The following is a 16,273-nucleotide window of genomic DNA, read 5'->3' as shown; positions in this document are numbered from 1 at the left end:
TGTTCTCAACCAAAACGTCTGAATCACGCTAAAGAATTTCTTAGACCATCCGTATAAAAGGTATGTAAGGGCCAATGGATAGTAAGAAAGGAGAGGTCAAGTTTGACTTGATGTTAGTATAGCTGAGCCATCATATATAAATGCAAACCTGAAATATCAGTTGTGTTACCTGCTGTTCTTATCTGAAGATTTAATTATCTGAAAAAATCCAGGGTGGCTAAGTGATAATTCAAAATCAATCCTCATAATTCTCAGGGGACATAATGACATCACAAAGAAAGTGTAAACTATTTAATATTTTCTTTATTAAAAAAAAAAGTTATTAACTGACACAGTGGCTTGGCATAAGCTGTTTCCTGAGGAATCTGTGACCAGCTGGGTTAATGTACCAAGACCCCACCCTGCTCTCTCCACTCTCCTCCAATCCCTGGCTCTGCCCTGGGCCTCAAGCCTTGTAAGACATGAATGGTTAAGAAGAGAAGGAGCTACATGGGCTTTTCTACTTAAAATGGTTCGCTAATTTGTCCTTGACACTTGTTTTGTAAGTGGATCTGATGTGTGTCACTGTCTTCGGGGACTAGGTGTGCATGGGGAGAGGAGAGGGCAGCACCCCTGCCATGTGTAGCCTTGAACCTGCTGAGTCAGCAGAAGCTGGTGCAGGTGGGTCTGGATGGAGAGCAGGATTCGGGAGAGTCGGGGCTGCACATGCTTGCAGCTGGGCTCTGTCCGGGTTTCTAAGCACTTGGCTTCCTTTATTTCTTTCGCTTCGATGTCTTGACAGCTGCTACCATTCCTATGAGGCAGAGATGATTTTCAAGCCGCTGTGTCCTTCACAAGGCAAACAGCCTAAGAATATAAACATTCTTGGTAATTAACCCTTAAACTTCGATGTTAGTGCAGAATTCTATATAGCAGCTATTTTGTAATGCTGTACAATCATAAGGTGGGGAAACCGAGGGCCCCATAGAAAGTTAATAGCAATATCTTAGATAAAGTTACTGTAAGGCCATCCTGACAACTGTGAATGTTTTAATCTTTTGAGGTTTACTAGATTAGAATATACAGAGCTAGTGGCAGTTCAGGGTGGCGGGCACACATACTGTCACTCAAGTCTCTTGACACCTGCTAGAGGGCAAGGTGACTCGAGAGGCCCACCTTAGCTTTTAGTAGCTCAGTGGTCGGCCCCTCCTTCCAGAAACACCATTTGTTTCTGTCCCAGGCCTGAGGCCCTAGGACTTAGAGGGCCAGGGAGGAGGGACACTGCTTGGCATTTCTATGTTTAGATATATGATTACACTTAAGTTCAGACAAAAGAAACTGACAAAAAAGTCCTTTCAGTTTCTAATTTTTGTTTAAGAGAAACATTTTTCTAATCAAAATTATGTCCCACCTAGGGAACAAGGCCCAGAGTGTTATCAGTATAAATCTGTTAGTATTTCAGTAGACCACAAGACAGTGTACACAAACACCACACATCTACAGTATTTTTTCTTTTTCTTTTTTTTCTTTTTTTTTTTTTTTTAATATATTTTATTGATTTTTTACAGAGAGGAAAGGAGAGGGACAGAGAGCTAGAAACATCGATGAGAGAGAAACATCGACTAGCTGCCTCTTGCACACCCCCCACCGGGGATATGCGCGCAACCAATGTACATGCCCTTGACCGGAATCGAACCTGGGACCTTTCAGTCCGCAGACCGACGCTCTATCCACTGAGCCAAACCGGTTTCGGCTACAGTATTTTTTCTAAATGAAACTAATTTGTGTCTCACCACCCCCCCCATCCCCTTCCATTTAAAACCCCACCAAAAAATACTGCTTCAGAGCACTTTTAACATCAAAAACATTGCAACTTGAAAAGAAAAGTTACCACAGGAAGTATGCATTACTTAAATTTAGATCAAAGTTAAAATGACTTTAAAAAAAAAAAAAACACTGACTTTTTTCTCCTCCTGCTCTCCTTCACTAATTCCAAACACAGATTATTTGTATCTCCTATTAACTACTATACACATTTATTGGAGACTTTTCTTTGATTTCAAGGAAACACAAGTTTTTTTATTTAGTGAGATAAACTGTTAGCAAGCCTGAGTACACAGTTAACTGTCTTGTTCTTTTGACTCAGCAAAGAGCCATTGCCCGAGTGTGTGTTTAACCGATCACTAACTGATTAAGGACAGGAAGTATTCCGGTGGTGCTGTTTTACCTAAAATAGCCTTCTTTACTGGGCAGAGTATTTAAACATTTGTTTCTACGGCACTTCATAACCTACAGGAAGTAATGACGGCAAAATTTCCAGTTTGTTTACCAGCTTGGAAGTTATATACTTATTTACACAATAGAGTCCGTTGATACCCCTCCAAATGGAACTTATGTTCTTTCTAATGCTACTGGGTTACGTAGGATGAGGGTTTAGAAATAGTCTAAAAAATTTTTCTTCTTGTATTTGGTTCCATTAGAATAGAAAACTATATCTTACACTATAGTATTTCCCTTCAAATGTGGTAAATTAGATTACCATGTTTTAATAATTTTATGTTACGCAAATATGGTAAAATAACACTTTTTATTTAAAATTTTGAAAAGGTATTTAGTAATTTATTAGAATACTTGTGTTATTAAAATGCATGTGCTCTTAATGTTTGCTTCAAAGAACAAGTAATTTGACACATGAAAAATTCATAAAACCAGAAAAATGAAAAATTAAAGAAATCATGTTCCATTTTCATTTTGTAGAACTTGTATGAAAATCTTTCTGACTCATTTTCTGCCTGAAATAGTTTAAACTAACTATTTCAATTGATGTGGCTAATTTGAGCATTCGAATAGATGCCTAAGCAAAACTTTGAAGTATCTTGGCAAAGCCTTATAAAGGAAGGCATCAATCTTTTTGTCTTGTGAAGAAATCATGCCTAAAAAGTGAAGAGGGGCTGACTAAAAGAACTTTGGATGATAATTAAAGCTTACAAAGTTTTAGGGAAGGAGCCCAACTGGTGTGGCACAGTGGTTGAGCACCAACCCATGAACCAGATCATAGTTCAAATCCTGGTCAGGGCACATGCCATGGTTTCGGGCTCCATCCCCACTAGGGGGGTGTGCAGGAGGCAGCCAATCAATGATTCTCTCTCATCATTGATGTTTATATCTCCCTCTCCCTTCTTCTCTCTAAAATTAATTTAAAATTGCTTTTTTAATTTAGGGGAGGAAATGTTAGATCAGAAACTTACTGTGATCAAATCCATCGCTTCCAAAGCTTGCATGACTACAGAAGAAAATGCCATATTTGTCCAATTTTATTGCTGAACAACCAAAGGAGTATAGGCATTTTGAACTTTATTTCCTTGAAGAAAAACATTTAAAGTAAACTTAAGACAATTATATTCGCATTAAATGTGTACTCCAAAAATTAACAAGAATAAACGCAAGCAAAGCGATTCTATCTCATGGGGAAATTTTCATAGTGTATCTTTCTGAGAGCACACTGAATGAACTCAAATAGTGTCAGTAATTAAACGTCTACAACCTATTCATTTTGACTCTAACACCAAGAAGTTTCTGCATGGCTTTTAAACTCTTTATATTATACACAAGAGTAGGTTACAAAGGAAGAATCCTGTCACAGGAAGTCTTTGAATCGCTGATTTTTATTTTCCTATTTGAGATGGCTTAAAGTATAATTTCATTTTAATGGGAACAGTAAAGGTAAAAATAAAAGGCAGGAGCCTAGACCCAGACTGTTGTTAATTGATAGTATAAAAACTTTCCTTTACACGTATCAGGTTGAGGGAAAATATATTTATTTACACAATAGCATTGAGGAAAATGATTTATTTTTTATGATTGTTTATATGAACCTATTTATTCTGGATGCTTCTCATCCAAGTTAGTCTGAAAAGTTTTCTCAAGAAGCACCTTTAGCCCTCCCCGGTTTGGCTCAGTGGATAGAGCGTCGGCCTGCGGACTGAAGAGTCCCGGGTTTGATTCCAGTTAGGGGCACATGCCCAGGTAGCGGGCTCGATCCCCAGTAGGGGGCGTGCAGGAGGCATCAGATCAATGATTCTCTCTCATCATTGATGTTTCTATTTCTCTCTCCCTCTCCTTCCTCTCTGAAACCAATAAAATTAAAAAAGAAGCACCTTTATCACTTAGAACAGCCACCTCATTCACCACCACGCACACGCACACGCACACGCAAACACACACAGTGGGCTTCCAGGGCTGCTTTCTGAAGTGCTCTACGAGGCAGCGGTGTCCAGGGCAGTTTTGGTTTCCTAGGGCAGCCACACACTTCCCAGGTTGTTAGGACCGCTTCTAATCATGAGCTTTTTTTTCTTTTTCTTTTTTTAAATACATTTTTATTGATTTCAGAGAGGAAGGAAGGGAGAGACAAAGAGAGACAGAAACATCAATGATGAGAAAGAATCATTTATTGGCTGCCTCCTGCACACCCCCTACTAGGGATCGAGCCCGCAACCTGAGCATGTGCCCTGACTGGAATCGAACCCAGGACCCTTCAGTCCGCAGGCCGACGCTCTGTCCATTGAGCCAAAGCAGCCAGGGTTAATCTCAAGCTTTTTCATGGCACCACTATAAGGATATCACACATTTTTATGAATAATTTATTCTGAGAAATTACAAGAATTTCTATAAGAAATGTAGTTGATCCTGGGAAAACGTTTTAGATTACAGATTAATATAGTGAAAAGAAGTCATCGGGTTGACTGAGTGGCCATTACTGTGTTCCAGGCAGTTGTTGGAGAACAATAAATGTTTACACTGTTCTTTATACTTACAGATTCAGCAAAACGTGATACAGATAGATGTGTAATGAACTCACTTTACATATCCATCTAACTTACACAAAATGGTCTGTGTGCATTCAGAAAGGAAGAAGAGGTGGCTATTAAATGGTTAAATAGTGTGAGCAGTTTTGCCACCATTCCCCCGCTGAGTACTGAGTATGCTGAGTAGGAGCCCTAGTGCAGTGATGGTGAGGGGCGTGACAGGGTTCACCCGGGTTTGGCTCCCTGTGCCTGTATCGAGTGAAAATGCAGCGTCAGGCTTTCAAGTGCAACTTTGTTACCATTTAGGATTCAGCCAAGCAACCATGTGCCTCCTCTCAGCAGGAGACACTGGCTCTGTTGCCCTGGGAGGGGACATCCAGTGAGGTGCCTTCCTGGGGAGTGTCAAGGGGTGCTAACTTTGGAACCTCACCTCACCTGAGATGTGTCTCTCTCATATTTGATGCTTCTGTCTTTTGCTAGAAATGAGTGGCTAACCTAACCAGAAAACCCTCTTGTAACCCAGGAAAATGGATCCCTATTATATTTGCCATAAATTGCAAGAACATTAACAAGTCCAACCTCTCCATGGGAAATAAGGATTGTACATAGAATAAAACTGTAAGCCCTTGTGCTTAACTGTGCCTCCTGTTGGAGGTAAGCAATTTCATTTGAGTTGCCAGTGTAGACGAAAGGGTTCGTCACGGTCAAGGATTCAAAGTCCATTCAGTGACTTCGGGGAAATTGCCTAACTTATACTTACATTTGTCCACCTACACATCAAGAAAATCATTCTTACCACTTTCTTCACTAGAAAGTAACCCTAGCGTGTAACTTAGCCATTTTCTAGTGTGGTTGGCACTGTCTGGTTTTAAATACTTGGCACATAGGTAGGTTCTACTTAAAAGAATATGAAAATTAGTTGGGCTTGCTGGAAGAAAACCACTAAGTATAACATGGTGGTGATATTTACCTTATTATTTTTATGTTGGTAACTGAAATGAAATTATATATGGCTTCTGTGAAGTCAGGTTGATAGGTGCTGTGTCTGGGGACAACCTGTTTTCATCCTGCTTCTTCCCTACATATTGTCACCTAAGCTGGTGAGTGATGAGAAAGCCAGTGTTATTCGAAACTGAAAGTACAAGCAGGAAAAACCACTAGTCAAGTTGAAAAGGCAATGCTTAGCTGTCATGGTTGCCGTTGCTGCAAGCTGATTTAGTGTTTTACTCCCCCTGCTCTTAAAAAAAAAGCCCTGCCGGCCAGCATGGCTCAGTTGTTGAGTGTCTACCTAGGAACCAGGAGATCGCAGTTCGATTCCCGGTCAGGGCACGTGCCTGGGTTGTGGGCTCAATCGGCAGGAGGCAGCCGATCAATGATTCTCTCTCATCATTGATGTTTTTATCTCTCTCTCTCCCTCTCCCTTCCTCTCTAAAATCAATAAAAAATACATATTTTAATTTTTAAAAAGTTCTAAATGGGAATCACCATTTACTAAGTACTGATGTTGTTGTATAAATTTGGATCAGATTTTCTAACAGCATTTATTACTGTTATCATTTCTTAGGGAAATTAACTACAAAACCTAGATCTGGACTGTAAGTTGTTGGTTCATTAGAAGTAAGTTGTTGGTTAATTAGAAATATGCATACTTGTGATTAATTGAATTACTAGCATAAAATAAGGGGGAATTTATAAATTGCCAATGAATCACGATGCTGGAAGAGACCTTTCTTTCTAATTCAGCTGTCTCTCTTTTTACAGAGGAGGAAATTCAGGACCTAGAGATTAAGTTATATGTTCTCTGTCAATTTAATTTTTTAAAAGGTGATCAATTGACTGTTGAGCCTGAGGTGGGCATGCATCTTGTACTTGGCTTGAGGTGCCTTGTACCAGTTAGGTCTGTAATTGCCAGCGGGCCTGTGGTGCCCACACTCACAGTGGGGCGGGATAAATTCTTCTGTCGTTTACTGCAGCCTGGCAGCGAGCTGGACAACTTGGAGGAGATTTTGGATGATTTGCAGAATAGTCAATTACCACAGCTTTTCCCAGACACGAGGCCTGGCGCCCCTGCTGGATCAGTTGACAAGCAAGCCATCATCAATGACCTCATGCAACTCACAGCTGAAAACAGCCCGGTTACACCTGTTGGAGCCCAGAAAACAGCACTGCGAATTTCCCAGAGCAGTGAGTATGAGATACTGATGGTTATGCCACATAATCACCATCACAAACGGGGATTATTAAAATCTCATGCAAACAGCTTAGTCACTTCAAGGTTTTTATGGTCAAATAGCACCATCTACTGTCCTGGTCCTTCCCAACAGTATTCAGAGTGGATTCTCGTGAACGTGGCTTCCCAGCATTCCCTGTGGTCAATTTAATCAACATAGAGTGAGGTTAGCTGACCCACATACATAAAGTTCTTTAGATGATCTTCATAGTTCCCTGCATTTCAGCCTCTGCCTTCAGAAATTGAGTTTAAATAGATTTTATGTTTTAATATATAAGTGAATACTTAAAATGTAGAAAATGAGAAAGTTATGCTGACTTTTTAGGAATAATATATTACTAAAAATTCTCAAAATATTTAATCATTATATATGAAAGGGCTAAACACATTTAAAAACATCTTGTCCTGCCCTAACCGGTTTGGTTCAGTGGATAGAGCGTCGGCCTGCGGACTCAAGGGTCCCAGGTTCGATTCCGGTCAAAGGCATGTACCTTGGTTGTGGGCACATCCCCAGTAGGAGGTATGCAGGAGGCAGCTGATCGATGTTTCTCTTTCATCGATGTTTCTTTTTTTTTTTTTTATTTTTTTTTATTTTATTGATTTTTTACAGAGAGGAAGGGAGAGGGACAGAGAGCCAGAAACATCGATGAGAGAGAAACAACGATCAGCTGCCTCCTGCACACCCCCCACTGGGGATGTGCCCGCAACCAAGGTACATGCCCTTGACCGGAATCGAACCCGGGACCCTTCAGTCCGCAGGCCGACGCTCTATCCACTGAGCTAAACCGGTTTCGGCTCTTTCATCGATGTTTCTAACGCTTTCTCCCTCTCCCTTCCTCTCTGTAAAATAATCAATAAAATAAAAAAAAATAAAAAACATCTTGTTCTAGCTCTTAGGAATCCTCATACAAATATCAATTTTACATGGAACTTTGTCATACAAATGTGTTCTAAGTGCATTTTAAGTTTGGTTAGTTTGATAGACTCTTAAGTACATTTTTATCATTTATTTTACTCTTTTTATTTTAAATTTTATTTAGGTAAGTTTAAGATGAACCTTCACTATGAACACTTAGTTTACAAACTTGATAGTTGCCTTAAGTTGCCCAATAGTTTGAATGGGAGAAAAACTTTCCCTGTTCCAGGGACATATTTTATAGGAAGATAGATAACCTCCTTAGAGTTACGTTGGTGAATGGAGAGAATGATTTTCCCCTCTCTTCTAATACAGTTTGGCCCAAAGCTTCGCATTGGTTCTCAAACCAGAAATGGCACCTATCAACCAAATGACAGGGTACATTTATTTACTAGATCTTTTCTCAAGTGATTCCTGATCATCCTAAAGGGTAAAACAAAGTCGAGCTTTTACTGTTATCTCTCAAACCTGCCTATTTCTTGGGAAATAGAGGATTATTTATGGACCATCTGAGAGCACAAGTCAAAGAGTTGAGAAGTGAGTGAGAAACACTAGAAAGTTCATGCTTATTATCCAGGGGAATTGAAGGACAAATTGCGTGTGAATTCATGGTTTCTCCTCCATCTGTACCTCCTAATAGTGTTCACATTATTGATGGGTAACCCACACAACTAACCCTGAGGAAGCCATGAATAAGCATGTATGTCATTTCTATTTCAAGCCCTAATTTTTCTAAATATTTTATTTCTGTTATTGATTGTAAAGAACCATTTCTTTTAAATTTTCTATTTCATACTATGCTTATATAATAATTCAGAAAAAGTGAAAACTTGGTATTAATACTTTAGTGCTATAAATTATCCTACCTAATAATAGACAAATATGCAAATTGACCGTACCTTCGCTATGCCCGCGATTGGCCAGGAGGCATGGGGGGGCGGGACTCGGGGTGGCCAGGGTGACCGATTGGGCCGGCGGGACACTGAGCTTGCATCGCCAGTGGCGGCGTGAGCTCAGCGTCTGCACCATGGCTGTGCTGCGGCACAGAAGGGACCTCTGGGGCAGCGAGCTCACGTCCCACCGTGGACCATCAAAAGCGGGGGAGCTGGGTGCCTGTCCACTCAGGCACCAGGCCTTTCAGAAGCCTTCACCGTGCTGGAGGCTTCTGAAAGGCCTGGTGCACCAGCGGACAGGCACCCAGCTCCCCCGTGATCGAAAGCAAAAGCGTGGGAGCTGGGTGCCTGTCCACTGGTGCACCAGGCCTTTCAGAAGCCTTCACCGCGCCGGAGGCTTCTGAAAGGCCTGGTGCACCAGTGGACAGGCACCCAGCTCCCCCGTGATCGAAAGCAAAAGCGTGTAGGGGACCCTACACAGGCATGATTCAATCATGCACTGGGCCTCTAGTAATTTATAATATCTTTATACTTTAAAAATTTTTTAATAACATTGATATCAAATAACTGATTATCTGTGTGATAGTACAATGCACTAGTACAATAAATTCTTGGGAACTAACCCTAAGAATCATTTCAAATCTAAATGTATCTGGAATTCTAAAAAGCTGTATTTGAAAGATTAAAGATTAGAGTCCTAAAGCATTAATGATTACTTCAGGTAACAGAGTTCACACTCGAATATTTTCACTTCCACTGAAATTCAACACCTTGAACCTAATTCTTCTAGGAAAATCTAGTATAGACATGTAATTGTAACATTCAAACCATATGTTTCTAGGTTTGGTGCTGTATGCAGATGTTTATAGCTTCTGACAGCAATACTACTAAATTCTAATAATATAACATGAAAAACACCATATTAGTGGTTTATTTAGCAAATACAATTGAATATTAGAAACTAGTATTGGGGGGAAAATATATGGTTACGTTCTTTTGTCTTTCTTTTTTTGCAAGAATGTGAATAATTAAATTAGTTTATTGATTAGCTTATGAGATTTTGACACTGCATGTTTTTTGTCTGAATTTGTCTTCTGCGTAGGCAGTTGGTCTCTGGCATGCATATCTTTTGTTATTTTACAGACAGCGTTTTTCCTAAACACTACTTTTGTTACAGTTATTTTCTGTTATCCGATATTAACCTTCAATTTTCATATGTTCTCTCCTTAGCTTTTAATAACCCACGACCAGGGCAACTGGGCAGGTTATTGCCAAACCAGAATTTACCACTTGACATCACATTGCAAAGCCCAACTGGTGCTGGACCCTTCCCACCAATCAGAAACAGTAGTCCCTACTCAGTGATACCTCAGCCAGGAATGATGGGTAACCAAGGGATGATAGGAAACCAAGGAAATTTGGGGAACAGTAGCACAGGTAAGGGCTCAAATGCACTGTTACTCTACTGGGTTCTGTAACTTAATGATACCTTTCATCCACATCAAACTAGTAGAATTCTTCCAATGAAATTTTTCATGTTAGAAGCTAACATTTGAATGTAAGAAAAGTGTACAGATTTTCACCATGAGAGTGGTATATGAAGATCAGAGAGCATTCCAGTAAGCTGCCCTTTTATTCTGTGATCATTACTTTCAGAGGTTGCTAATTATTACACCTATACCATAGGCTTATTTCACTTCTGTTCCCATTACTGTTCGAGACATTGTGGTGGTGTGTATAAAATAATTTGGTGGTTGCCAGCTTCTTGTGATAATCTGCTGATAATCCCAAAACTTCCTGTTCATTGATAATCTGTGTTTGGAGAATTTCAGAATAAAAGTTTAAAATTCAGCCAACCTTTCATGCTTGTAGATGATACAATTCTCATTCAGAAAAATATTCATTAAAAATAAAAACTTTAGCCCAACTGGTGTGGCTCAGTTGTTGAGCATTGACCTATTAAGGGTCGCGGCATTAGAAAGGTTGAGAACCACTGAACTAGGAGGTCACGGTTCAATTCCCGGTCAGGGCACATGCCCGGGTTGCAGGCTTGATCTCCAGTTCTTTATGAAGAATTGCTCACAATTTATAGCCTTCTTCCTTTGTTGAAATGAGGACCTAAAGAAAAAGGCACTAAAATAATAAATATTATAAAAGAACTTATATTGGTGGGTGTTGAATTTGGGGGGTTTTATTTGTTTGTTCTTGTTTTTAGCTTAGTATGTAATCCCTGTAAACATTTGCCATTTAGATAGTTAACTGAAAATAAGAGTTCAATTTAAGGGGAAAAGATGGATTTTTTTTACTTTCTGTTTTTCATAAGCAATGAAAAAGCTGTATTAAAATAGTTTGTTCATTCAACAAATATTAATTGGGTACCTATCCTAAGTGCCAGGAAGTTACTGCTTCACTAATTTGTATATTCACAGAAATAGTGCCATATAAATTTTGCATAATTTTTAAGACAAAGTATTGATTTATAGAAATAAAATATTGGTTTATGTAAAATTGTATAAGAGAACAGGAGCCAATGACTTATTAAAGGTGGCTTCTTATTAGCAGAATCCAAGAAGACCTGAGTCCTTGTGGGAGCCTGGCGTAAGAACTTGGGGATATACCTCTATTCAAATCTAAGCAGCCCAGAGACCACTGGTATTCAGGCTGTCATCATGCAATTAATTGCCTGTGCTTCGTTGAAAAAGAAAACGCTGAGAGAAACTCCCCCAGTTATAATTGCATTAATGTTGTTGAATTAAGGATGGTTTTACCTTCTGCTTTCTGGACTTTCTATAATCTCATATTGTTGTTTTGATAATAGATTTTTTTTAAAAGCTAAAATGCCTATTATATATTTGTAAAACTTAAATCTTATGTTAAAATAGTTTGTTAAATATATGTTACCATAATATTGTTCTCACTTTTTCTAAATGTCCTTCCCTCTTAATCATCCTAACGGAGCACATTCTCCAGGAAAAAACCACCCGCCATACATGGCTGCTCCGTTTATTAAATATACCCTATTTTCAGTTGTTTATTATAATTAAAGTAAATGAAAGCAAGTCATGTATTTGAAAGCAGAGCTTCTATACATCCGTCATTAAACATTTCAAAATGAAGGGTCCGCACTTGGGGCTTTTCCAGAACTTCTAGAATATCAAGTCTTGGCAAATCTCTGGCAGTTGCCAGCATCCCGGCGGCCGGGCCAGGGAAAGCAGACTCCCGATCCTGCTTACCAGTATCGTGCTCCTGTATTATGTGTGGTCAGCTAGCTATTAACATCTCAAGCATAAAAGGATTTTTACGAGTCTGCCCTAACCCATTCTAGAGCTATCCTCAGGAATGTGTGGTGCAGGCATGTTGAAGTAGTAGGAGTTCCCGGCCTTGGCTACAAAGAACCGTAGTAGAAAGATCTGGGCAATGTTAGAGCTTAACAAATTCTAATGCTCCGAAAGGGATAGGCCTGGGCTTCACGGGATAGTCTCCGTGATTTTGGTTTGTGATAAGAGTATTGATGATCAGTTTTTTACCTTGTTCCTCTTGGCCTCGCCTCCCTTTTGGAAAGTAAAGCATTGACGTGTGTATCAGCTAATGTGATTCACTTCCTGAGGAAGGAAGTTGGGGTTATCCACACGCCACAGCACCTGTTTCTAAGTACATATGGGAACAATTTTAACAGCTTTTCCGAACTATGAAGAGTGGCAAGTCCGTGTTGTAAAAAACTTTGTAGTAATTCTTATTTCTTAGCCAACGGCCCACATCTGTCCCAGTGAGGGCCTTAGCTGTTGGGCTAGCTGCGTATTGCAGACTGGTTATCTCGCTCAGAGTAAGATTGTGTGGCGTTCACACGTGGTGAGTATGTTTTCAGTTTCTGCATGTCTCTGTCTTCTCTGGCTTGCCTTCAGGGATGATAGGTAGTAACGCTGCCCGGCCCACCATGCCATCTGGGGAGTGGGCGCCGCAGAGTTCCGTGCGAGTCACCTGTGCTGCTACCGCCAGCGCCATGAACAGGACGCTCCAAGGAGGAATGATTCGGAATCCAGCCGCCAGCATCCCCATGAGACCCAGCAGCCAGCCTGGCCAAAGGCAGATGCTTCAGTCTCAGGTCATGAATCTAGGTAAGGTGGTGCTCCTGGCTTTGCTTCTGTTTTCAGCTCCGTAAGTGCTCCCAAGACAGGCTCCTAATTTGCCATTTAGGTGTCCCCCATGTCAAGCTGTCATGAGTGGGATTTTGCTGGAACTCTGTATAGAAACTCAAAGGTTTTTCAGTTACCTAAGAGAGCCAGCTACCTTTGTGATGTTTTCTTTTCATTAAATTACCTAATTTCAGCTTTCGGGGCAGTGAGTTAGTGTCCCCTATAAATGGTGTATTTTGGAGAAGCATTTCAGTGATGCAGCAGTGGTTGCTAACTCTGGGTGAACATCAGGGTCACCCCAGGACCTTCCAGTGCGGGTTCCTAGGCCACTGCTCTCCACTGTTAACCCGACTCTCCCGGGTCCTCATGAAGGTGCAAGTCTTACGGAACGTCTCACCCATTGTGAGGATCAGTAGAATTTTGTTTGGATACCGTTCACATGTTAATAAAAATTAATGGTCAGGTGTATTGCATGACTCCCTTTATATGAAATGTCCAGAATAGGAAGATCTGTAGAGAAAGTTGATTAGTGTTTACCTAGGACTGGGGGTCTGGGGGTCTGGGTGTGGGGGCAGAATGGGGAGTGACTCCCAATGGTTTTTCTTTGGGGGAGAATAAAAATATTCCAAACTTGATTGTCGTGGAGGTTGTACCATCTGTAAATATATTAAACCCACGGGATGGTATACTATAAATAAATTGTATGCTATGCGAATTATAGCTCAATAAAGCCATTATTAAAAAATATTAATGGTCAATGCAGCTCATACTCAAGATTATTTTTTTTAATCATTGACAGTAACCTTCCTCTTATACATTAGCATAGCTCAGATAAGTTGGCATTTATGTTCTGCTTCATATACTTAGATATTGTGCCATGAGGAGGAGCTAACTGATGATGGAAAGGTGCCATGGTTGTTTGAAGGAGGTGGTGCAGTCTCCTCATCCCACCTCTGGCATCTGTTTTCCTAACCAGCTACTGAACTGCTCAGTGCATTTGGGGTTATTGTTTCTGAAAGATGACATTCCTGTCACCTTTCTACAGAGAATCTACTTCAAGTTAATGAGTGGTTCCCAAACAAATTCTTGTCATTTGAGGTTGCATGAGAAATGCTAAAAAATGACCAGAATTCCATGCAAAATTAAACTGGGAAATTAAAAAAATTTTTTCTTTATTTAAAAATCATCATAATAAGTACCTTATATCCAGAAAAAGAGCTATTAAGAATGAGCATGTCTGAGCTACTGGCCTCCTTTCTGCTCCACCCTTACTCACTGGAGAGTCACTGAACCCAGTAGGTTCTAGAGCACGCGCAGACCAGCGCCTCTCACAGGACGGCCCAGGACCCCGGCGCCCTTTGGAAAGGGCGTCTGCCAGGCCCAGACTATTTTCATAATAATGCTAAGACACTGTTTTCCTTCCTCACTCTGCTCCTCTCGCGGGGGCTGGAATGTGGAAGCGAGTAGGAAATTCTGACTCTCTTCTGTCAGTCAGGACATTAAAGTGATTTTCAAAAATGTAAAACATCAGTAAAAGGTGGTGTTGGGTTTTTTTGTTTGTTTGTTTTTTCATTCAAAAAAAGTTTGTGTGAACATATACTGGGTTTATTATAAAGATTTTTAAATGAAGTGATAGTTTTTCTATTGGCCAGTTTTAATTTCCAACAAAGTAAATTTCAACAAGATACAACCCACATAGACAAGGTCTTTTTTGACAGAATATAAAGGGTCCTGGGGCAAGAAGAGGCGTACAGCTGCTGCTCTGCACCGCCCTTGAAGCGGGTGATTAGCCTTGATGTTCACTGCCCGTATCTCTGTATCAGAACAAAGAGTGTCTTATTTTCACCTGATTACTGTTCCTCCTGTCTTTTTCATTTTCTGAAGACCAGGTGTTTTGCTTTGTATTACATAGCAGAAACAGATCCTTCCCTGATTACAAGTTGTAAGATTTTTGGGCTTTTGTCTTCTTTTCTAGGGCCATCTGAGTTAGAGATGAACATGGGAGGCGCCCAGTATAGTCAACAACAAGCTCCTCCAAACCAGACCGCCCCGTGGCCTGAGAGCATCCTGCCCATAGACCAGGCCTCCTTCGCCAGCCAAAGCAGGTGAGTCCTGAGCCCCCAGGAGGTCCGGGAGAGCTGCTTCCCGAGTTCTGTACGTTATTTTACACATGCCTGTGCCCAGAGTCAGTCCCCTCCTTTTAATAGCTGGGGCCTGACCAAACTGAAGAATTCAGACTTTGTACATTAAGCCTTTGAAATCGTTTTTTGAAAAAGGATGTGGTGTCTGATCAAGTTTATTGAGTTTTTTTGGTTGTGATTATCAGTCTAATCATTTTCATTTCCTTGTAGGTGATCTTTTTCTTTCTAATGTCTTTTGAACAGTTCTTTGTATTTGCTGTGTTGTAGCTTTACTACAGTGTGTCTAGGTATGGATTTATTGATACTACCTGGTATTTGGTATATATTGTTCATTTCTAAGAGTTCTATTTGCCCGGTTATTTTTCATAATCTCTTTCTGCTTGCTTATTTTTGTGATTTTTTTTAAATATATTTTTATTGATTTCAGAGAGGAAGGAAGAGAGCTAGAGAGATAGAAACATCAATGATGAAAGAGAATCATTGATTGGCTGCTTCCTGCACATCCCCTACTGGGGGGCGGATTGAGCCCACAACCTGGGCATGTGCCTTTGGCCGGAATCAAACCTGGGACCCTTTAGTCTGCAGGCCAATGCTTTATCCACTGAGCCAAACCGGCTAGGGCTGTTTTTGTGATTTTATCTTTATATCTTTAAATATTACATTAATCATTATTTCTAAATTTTTTTATTTAATACTTTCAAAATCTGGATTTCTTGAAGTTCTAAATTCAGTGATTGACCTATTTCCCTAAGTACATTGGTAATTTCACTGGGAGTTCATAACAGATCTCAGTTAGTGAAACATCTGGGATTGAAATTGGGGGGCACTTTTATTAAGGAAGAATTTGCAGTGGTCTCTGCCAGATGTGACATCACTACTTACTTGGGTCTCCCCCAGGGTCCCTCAGCTCAGCCCAGCAGTCTCAGGGTAGCTCTTTGACTTTGCTTTGCTTTATGGATAAAAACGCACCCATCACCCGTGGCTTGGAGAATGTCTGAGTTTCAGCTCATCGCTGTTTTTTGTTTTGTGCTATTCCCGGCAAAGGCAACATCACAGTTGTGTTCCTGCAGATCTCACTGGGTTTTACAGAGCACTGGGAGCCGGTGTTGCAGAGAGGACCTGGAGGCCTGAGTGATGGCACTGCCCAGCCAGCGGAGTGGGCGAGAGCCTACGGCC

At 40.5% G+C, this 16,273-nt stretch overlaps 1 protein-coding gene across 8 annotated transcripts in view; it reads left to right on the top strand.

The window, feature by feature from the left end:
* NCOA2 (nuclear receptor coactivator 2) overlaps nt 1-16,273 on the top strand; it is a 263,532-nt gene that overhangs the window by 224,999 nt on the left and 22,260 nt on the right. For all 8 annotated transcript variants that reach the window (XM_079796731.1, XM_079796728.1, XM_079796724.1 and 5 more), the window contains 4 exons: nt 6,758-6,968; nt 10,054-10,260; nt 12,726-12,938; nt 14,932-15,061. In XM_079796731.1, coding sequence (XP_079652857.1) covers nt 6,758-6,968; nt 10,054-10,260; nt 12,726-12,938; nt 14,932-15,061 — 761 coding nt within the window. The remainder of the gene's footprint in view (nt 1-6,757; nt 6,969-10,053; nt 10,261-12,725; nt 12,939-14,931; nt 15,062-16,273) is intronic.

Source organism: Cnephaeus nilssonii, assembly GCF_951640355.1.
Source record: "Cnephaeus nilssonii genome assembly, chromosome: 18".
In the NCBI taxonomy this organism is placed as follows: domain Eukaryota; kingdom Metazoa; phylum Chordata; class Mammalia; order Chiroptera; family Vespertilionidae; genus Cnephaeus; species Cnephaeus nilssonii.
Note: the sequence above shows the minus strand (reverse complement) of the source record. Positions and strands in the feature narration are given on the sequence as shown.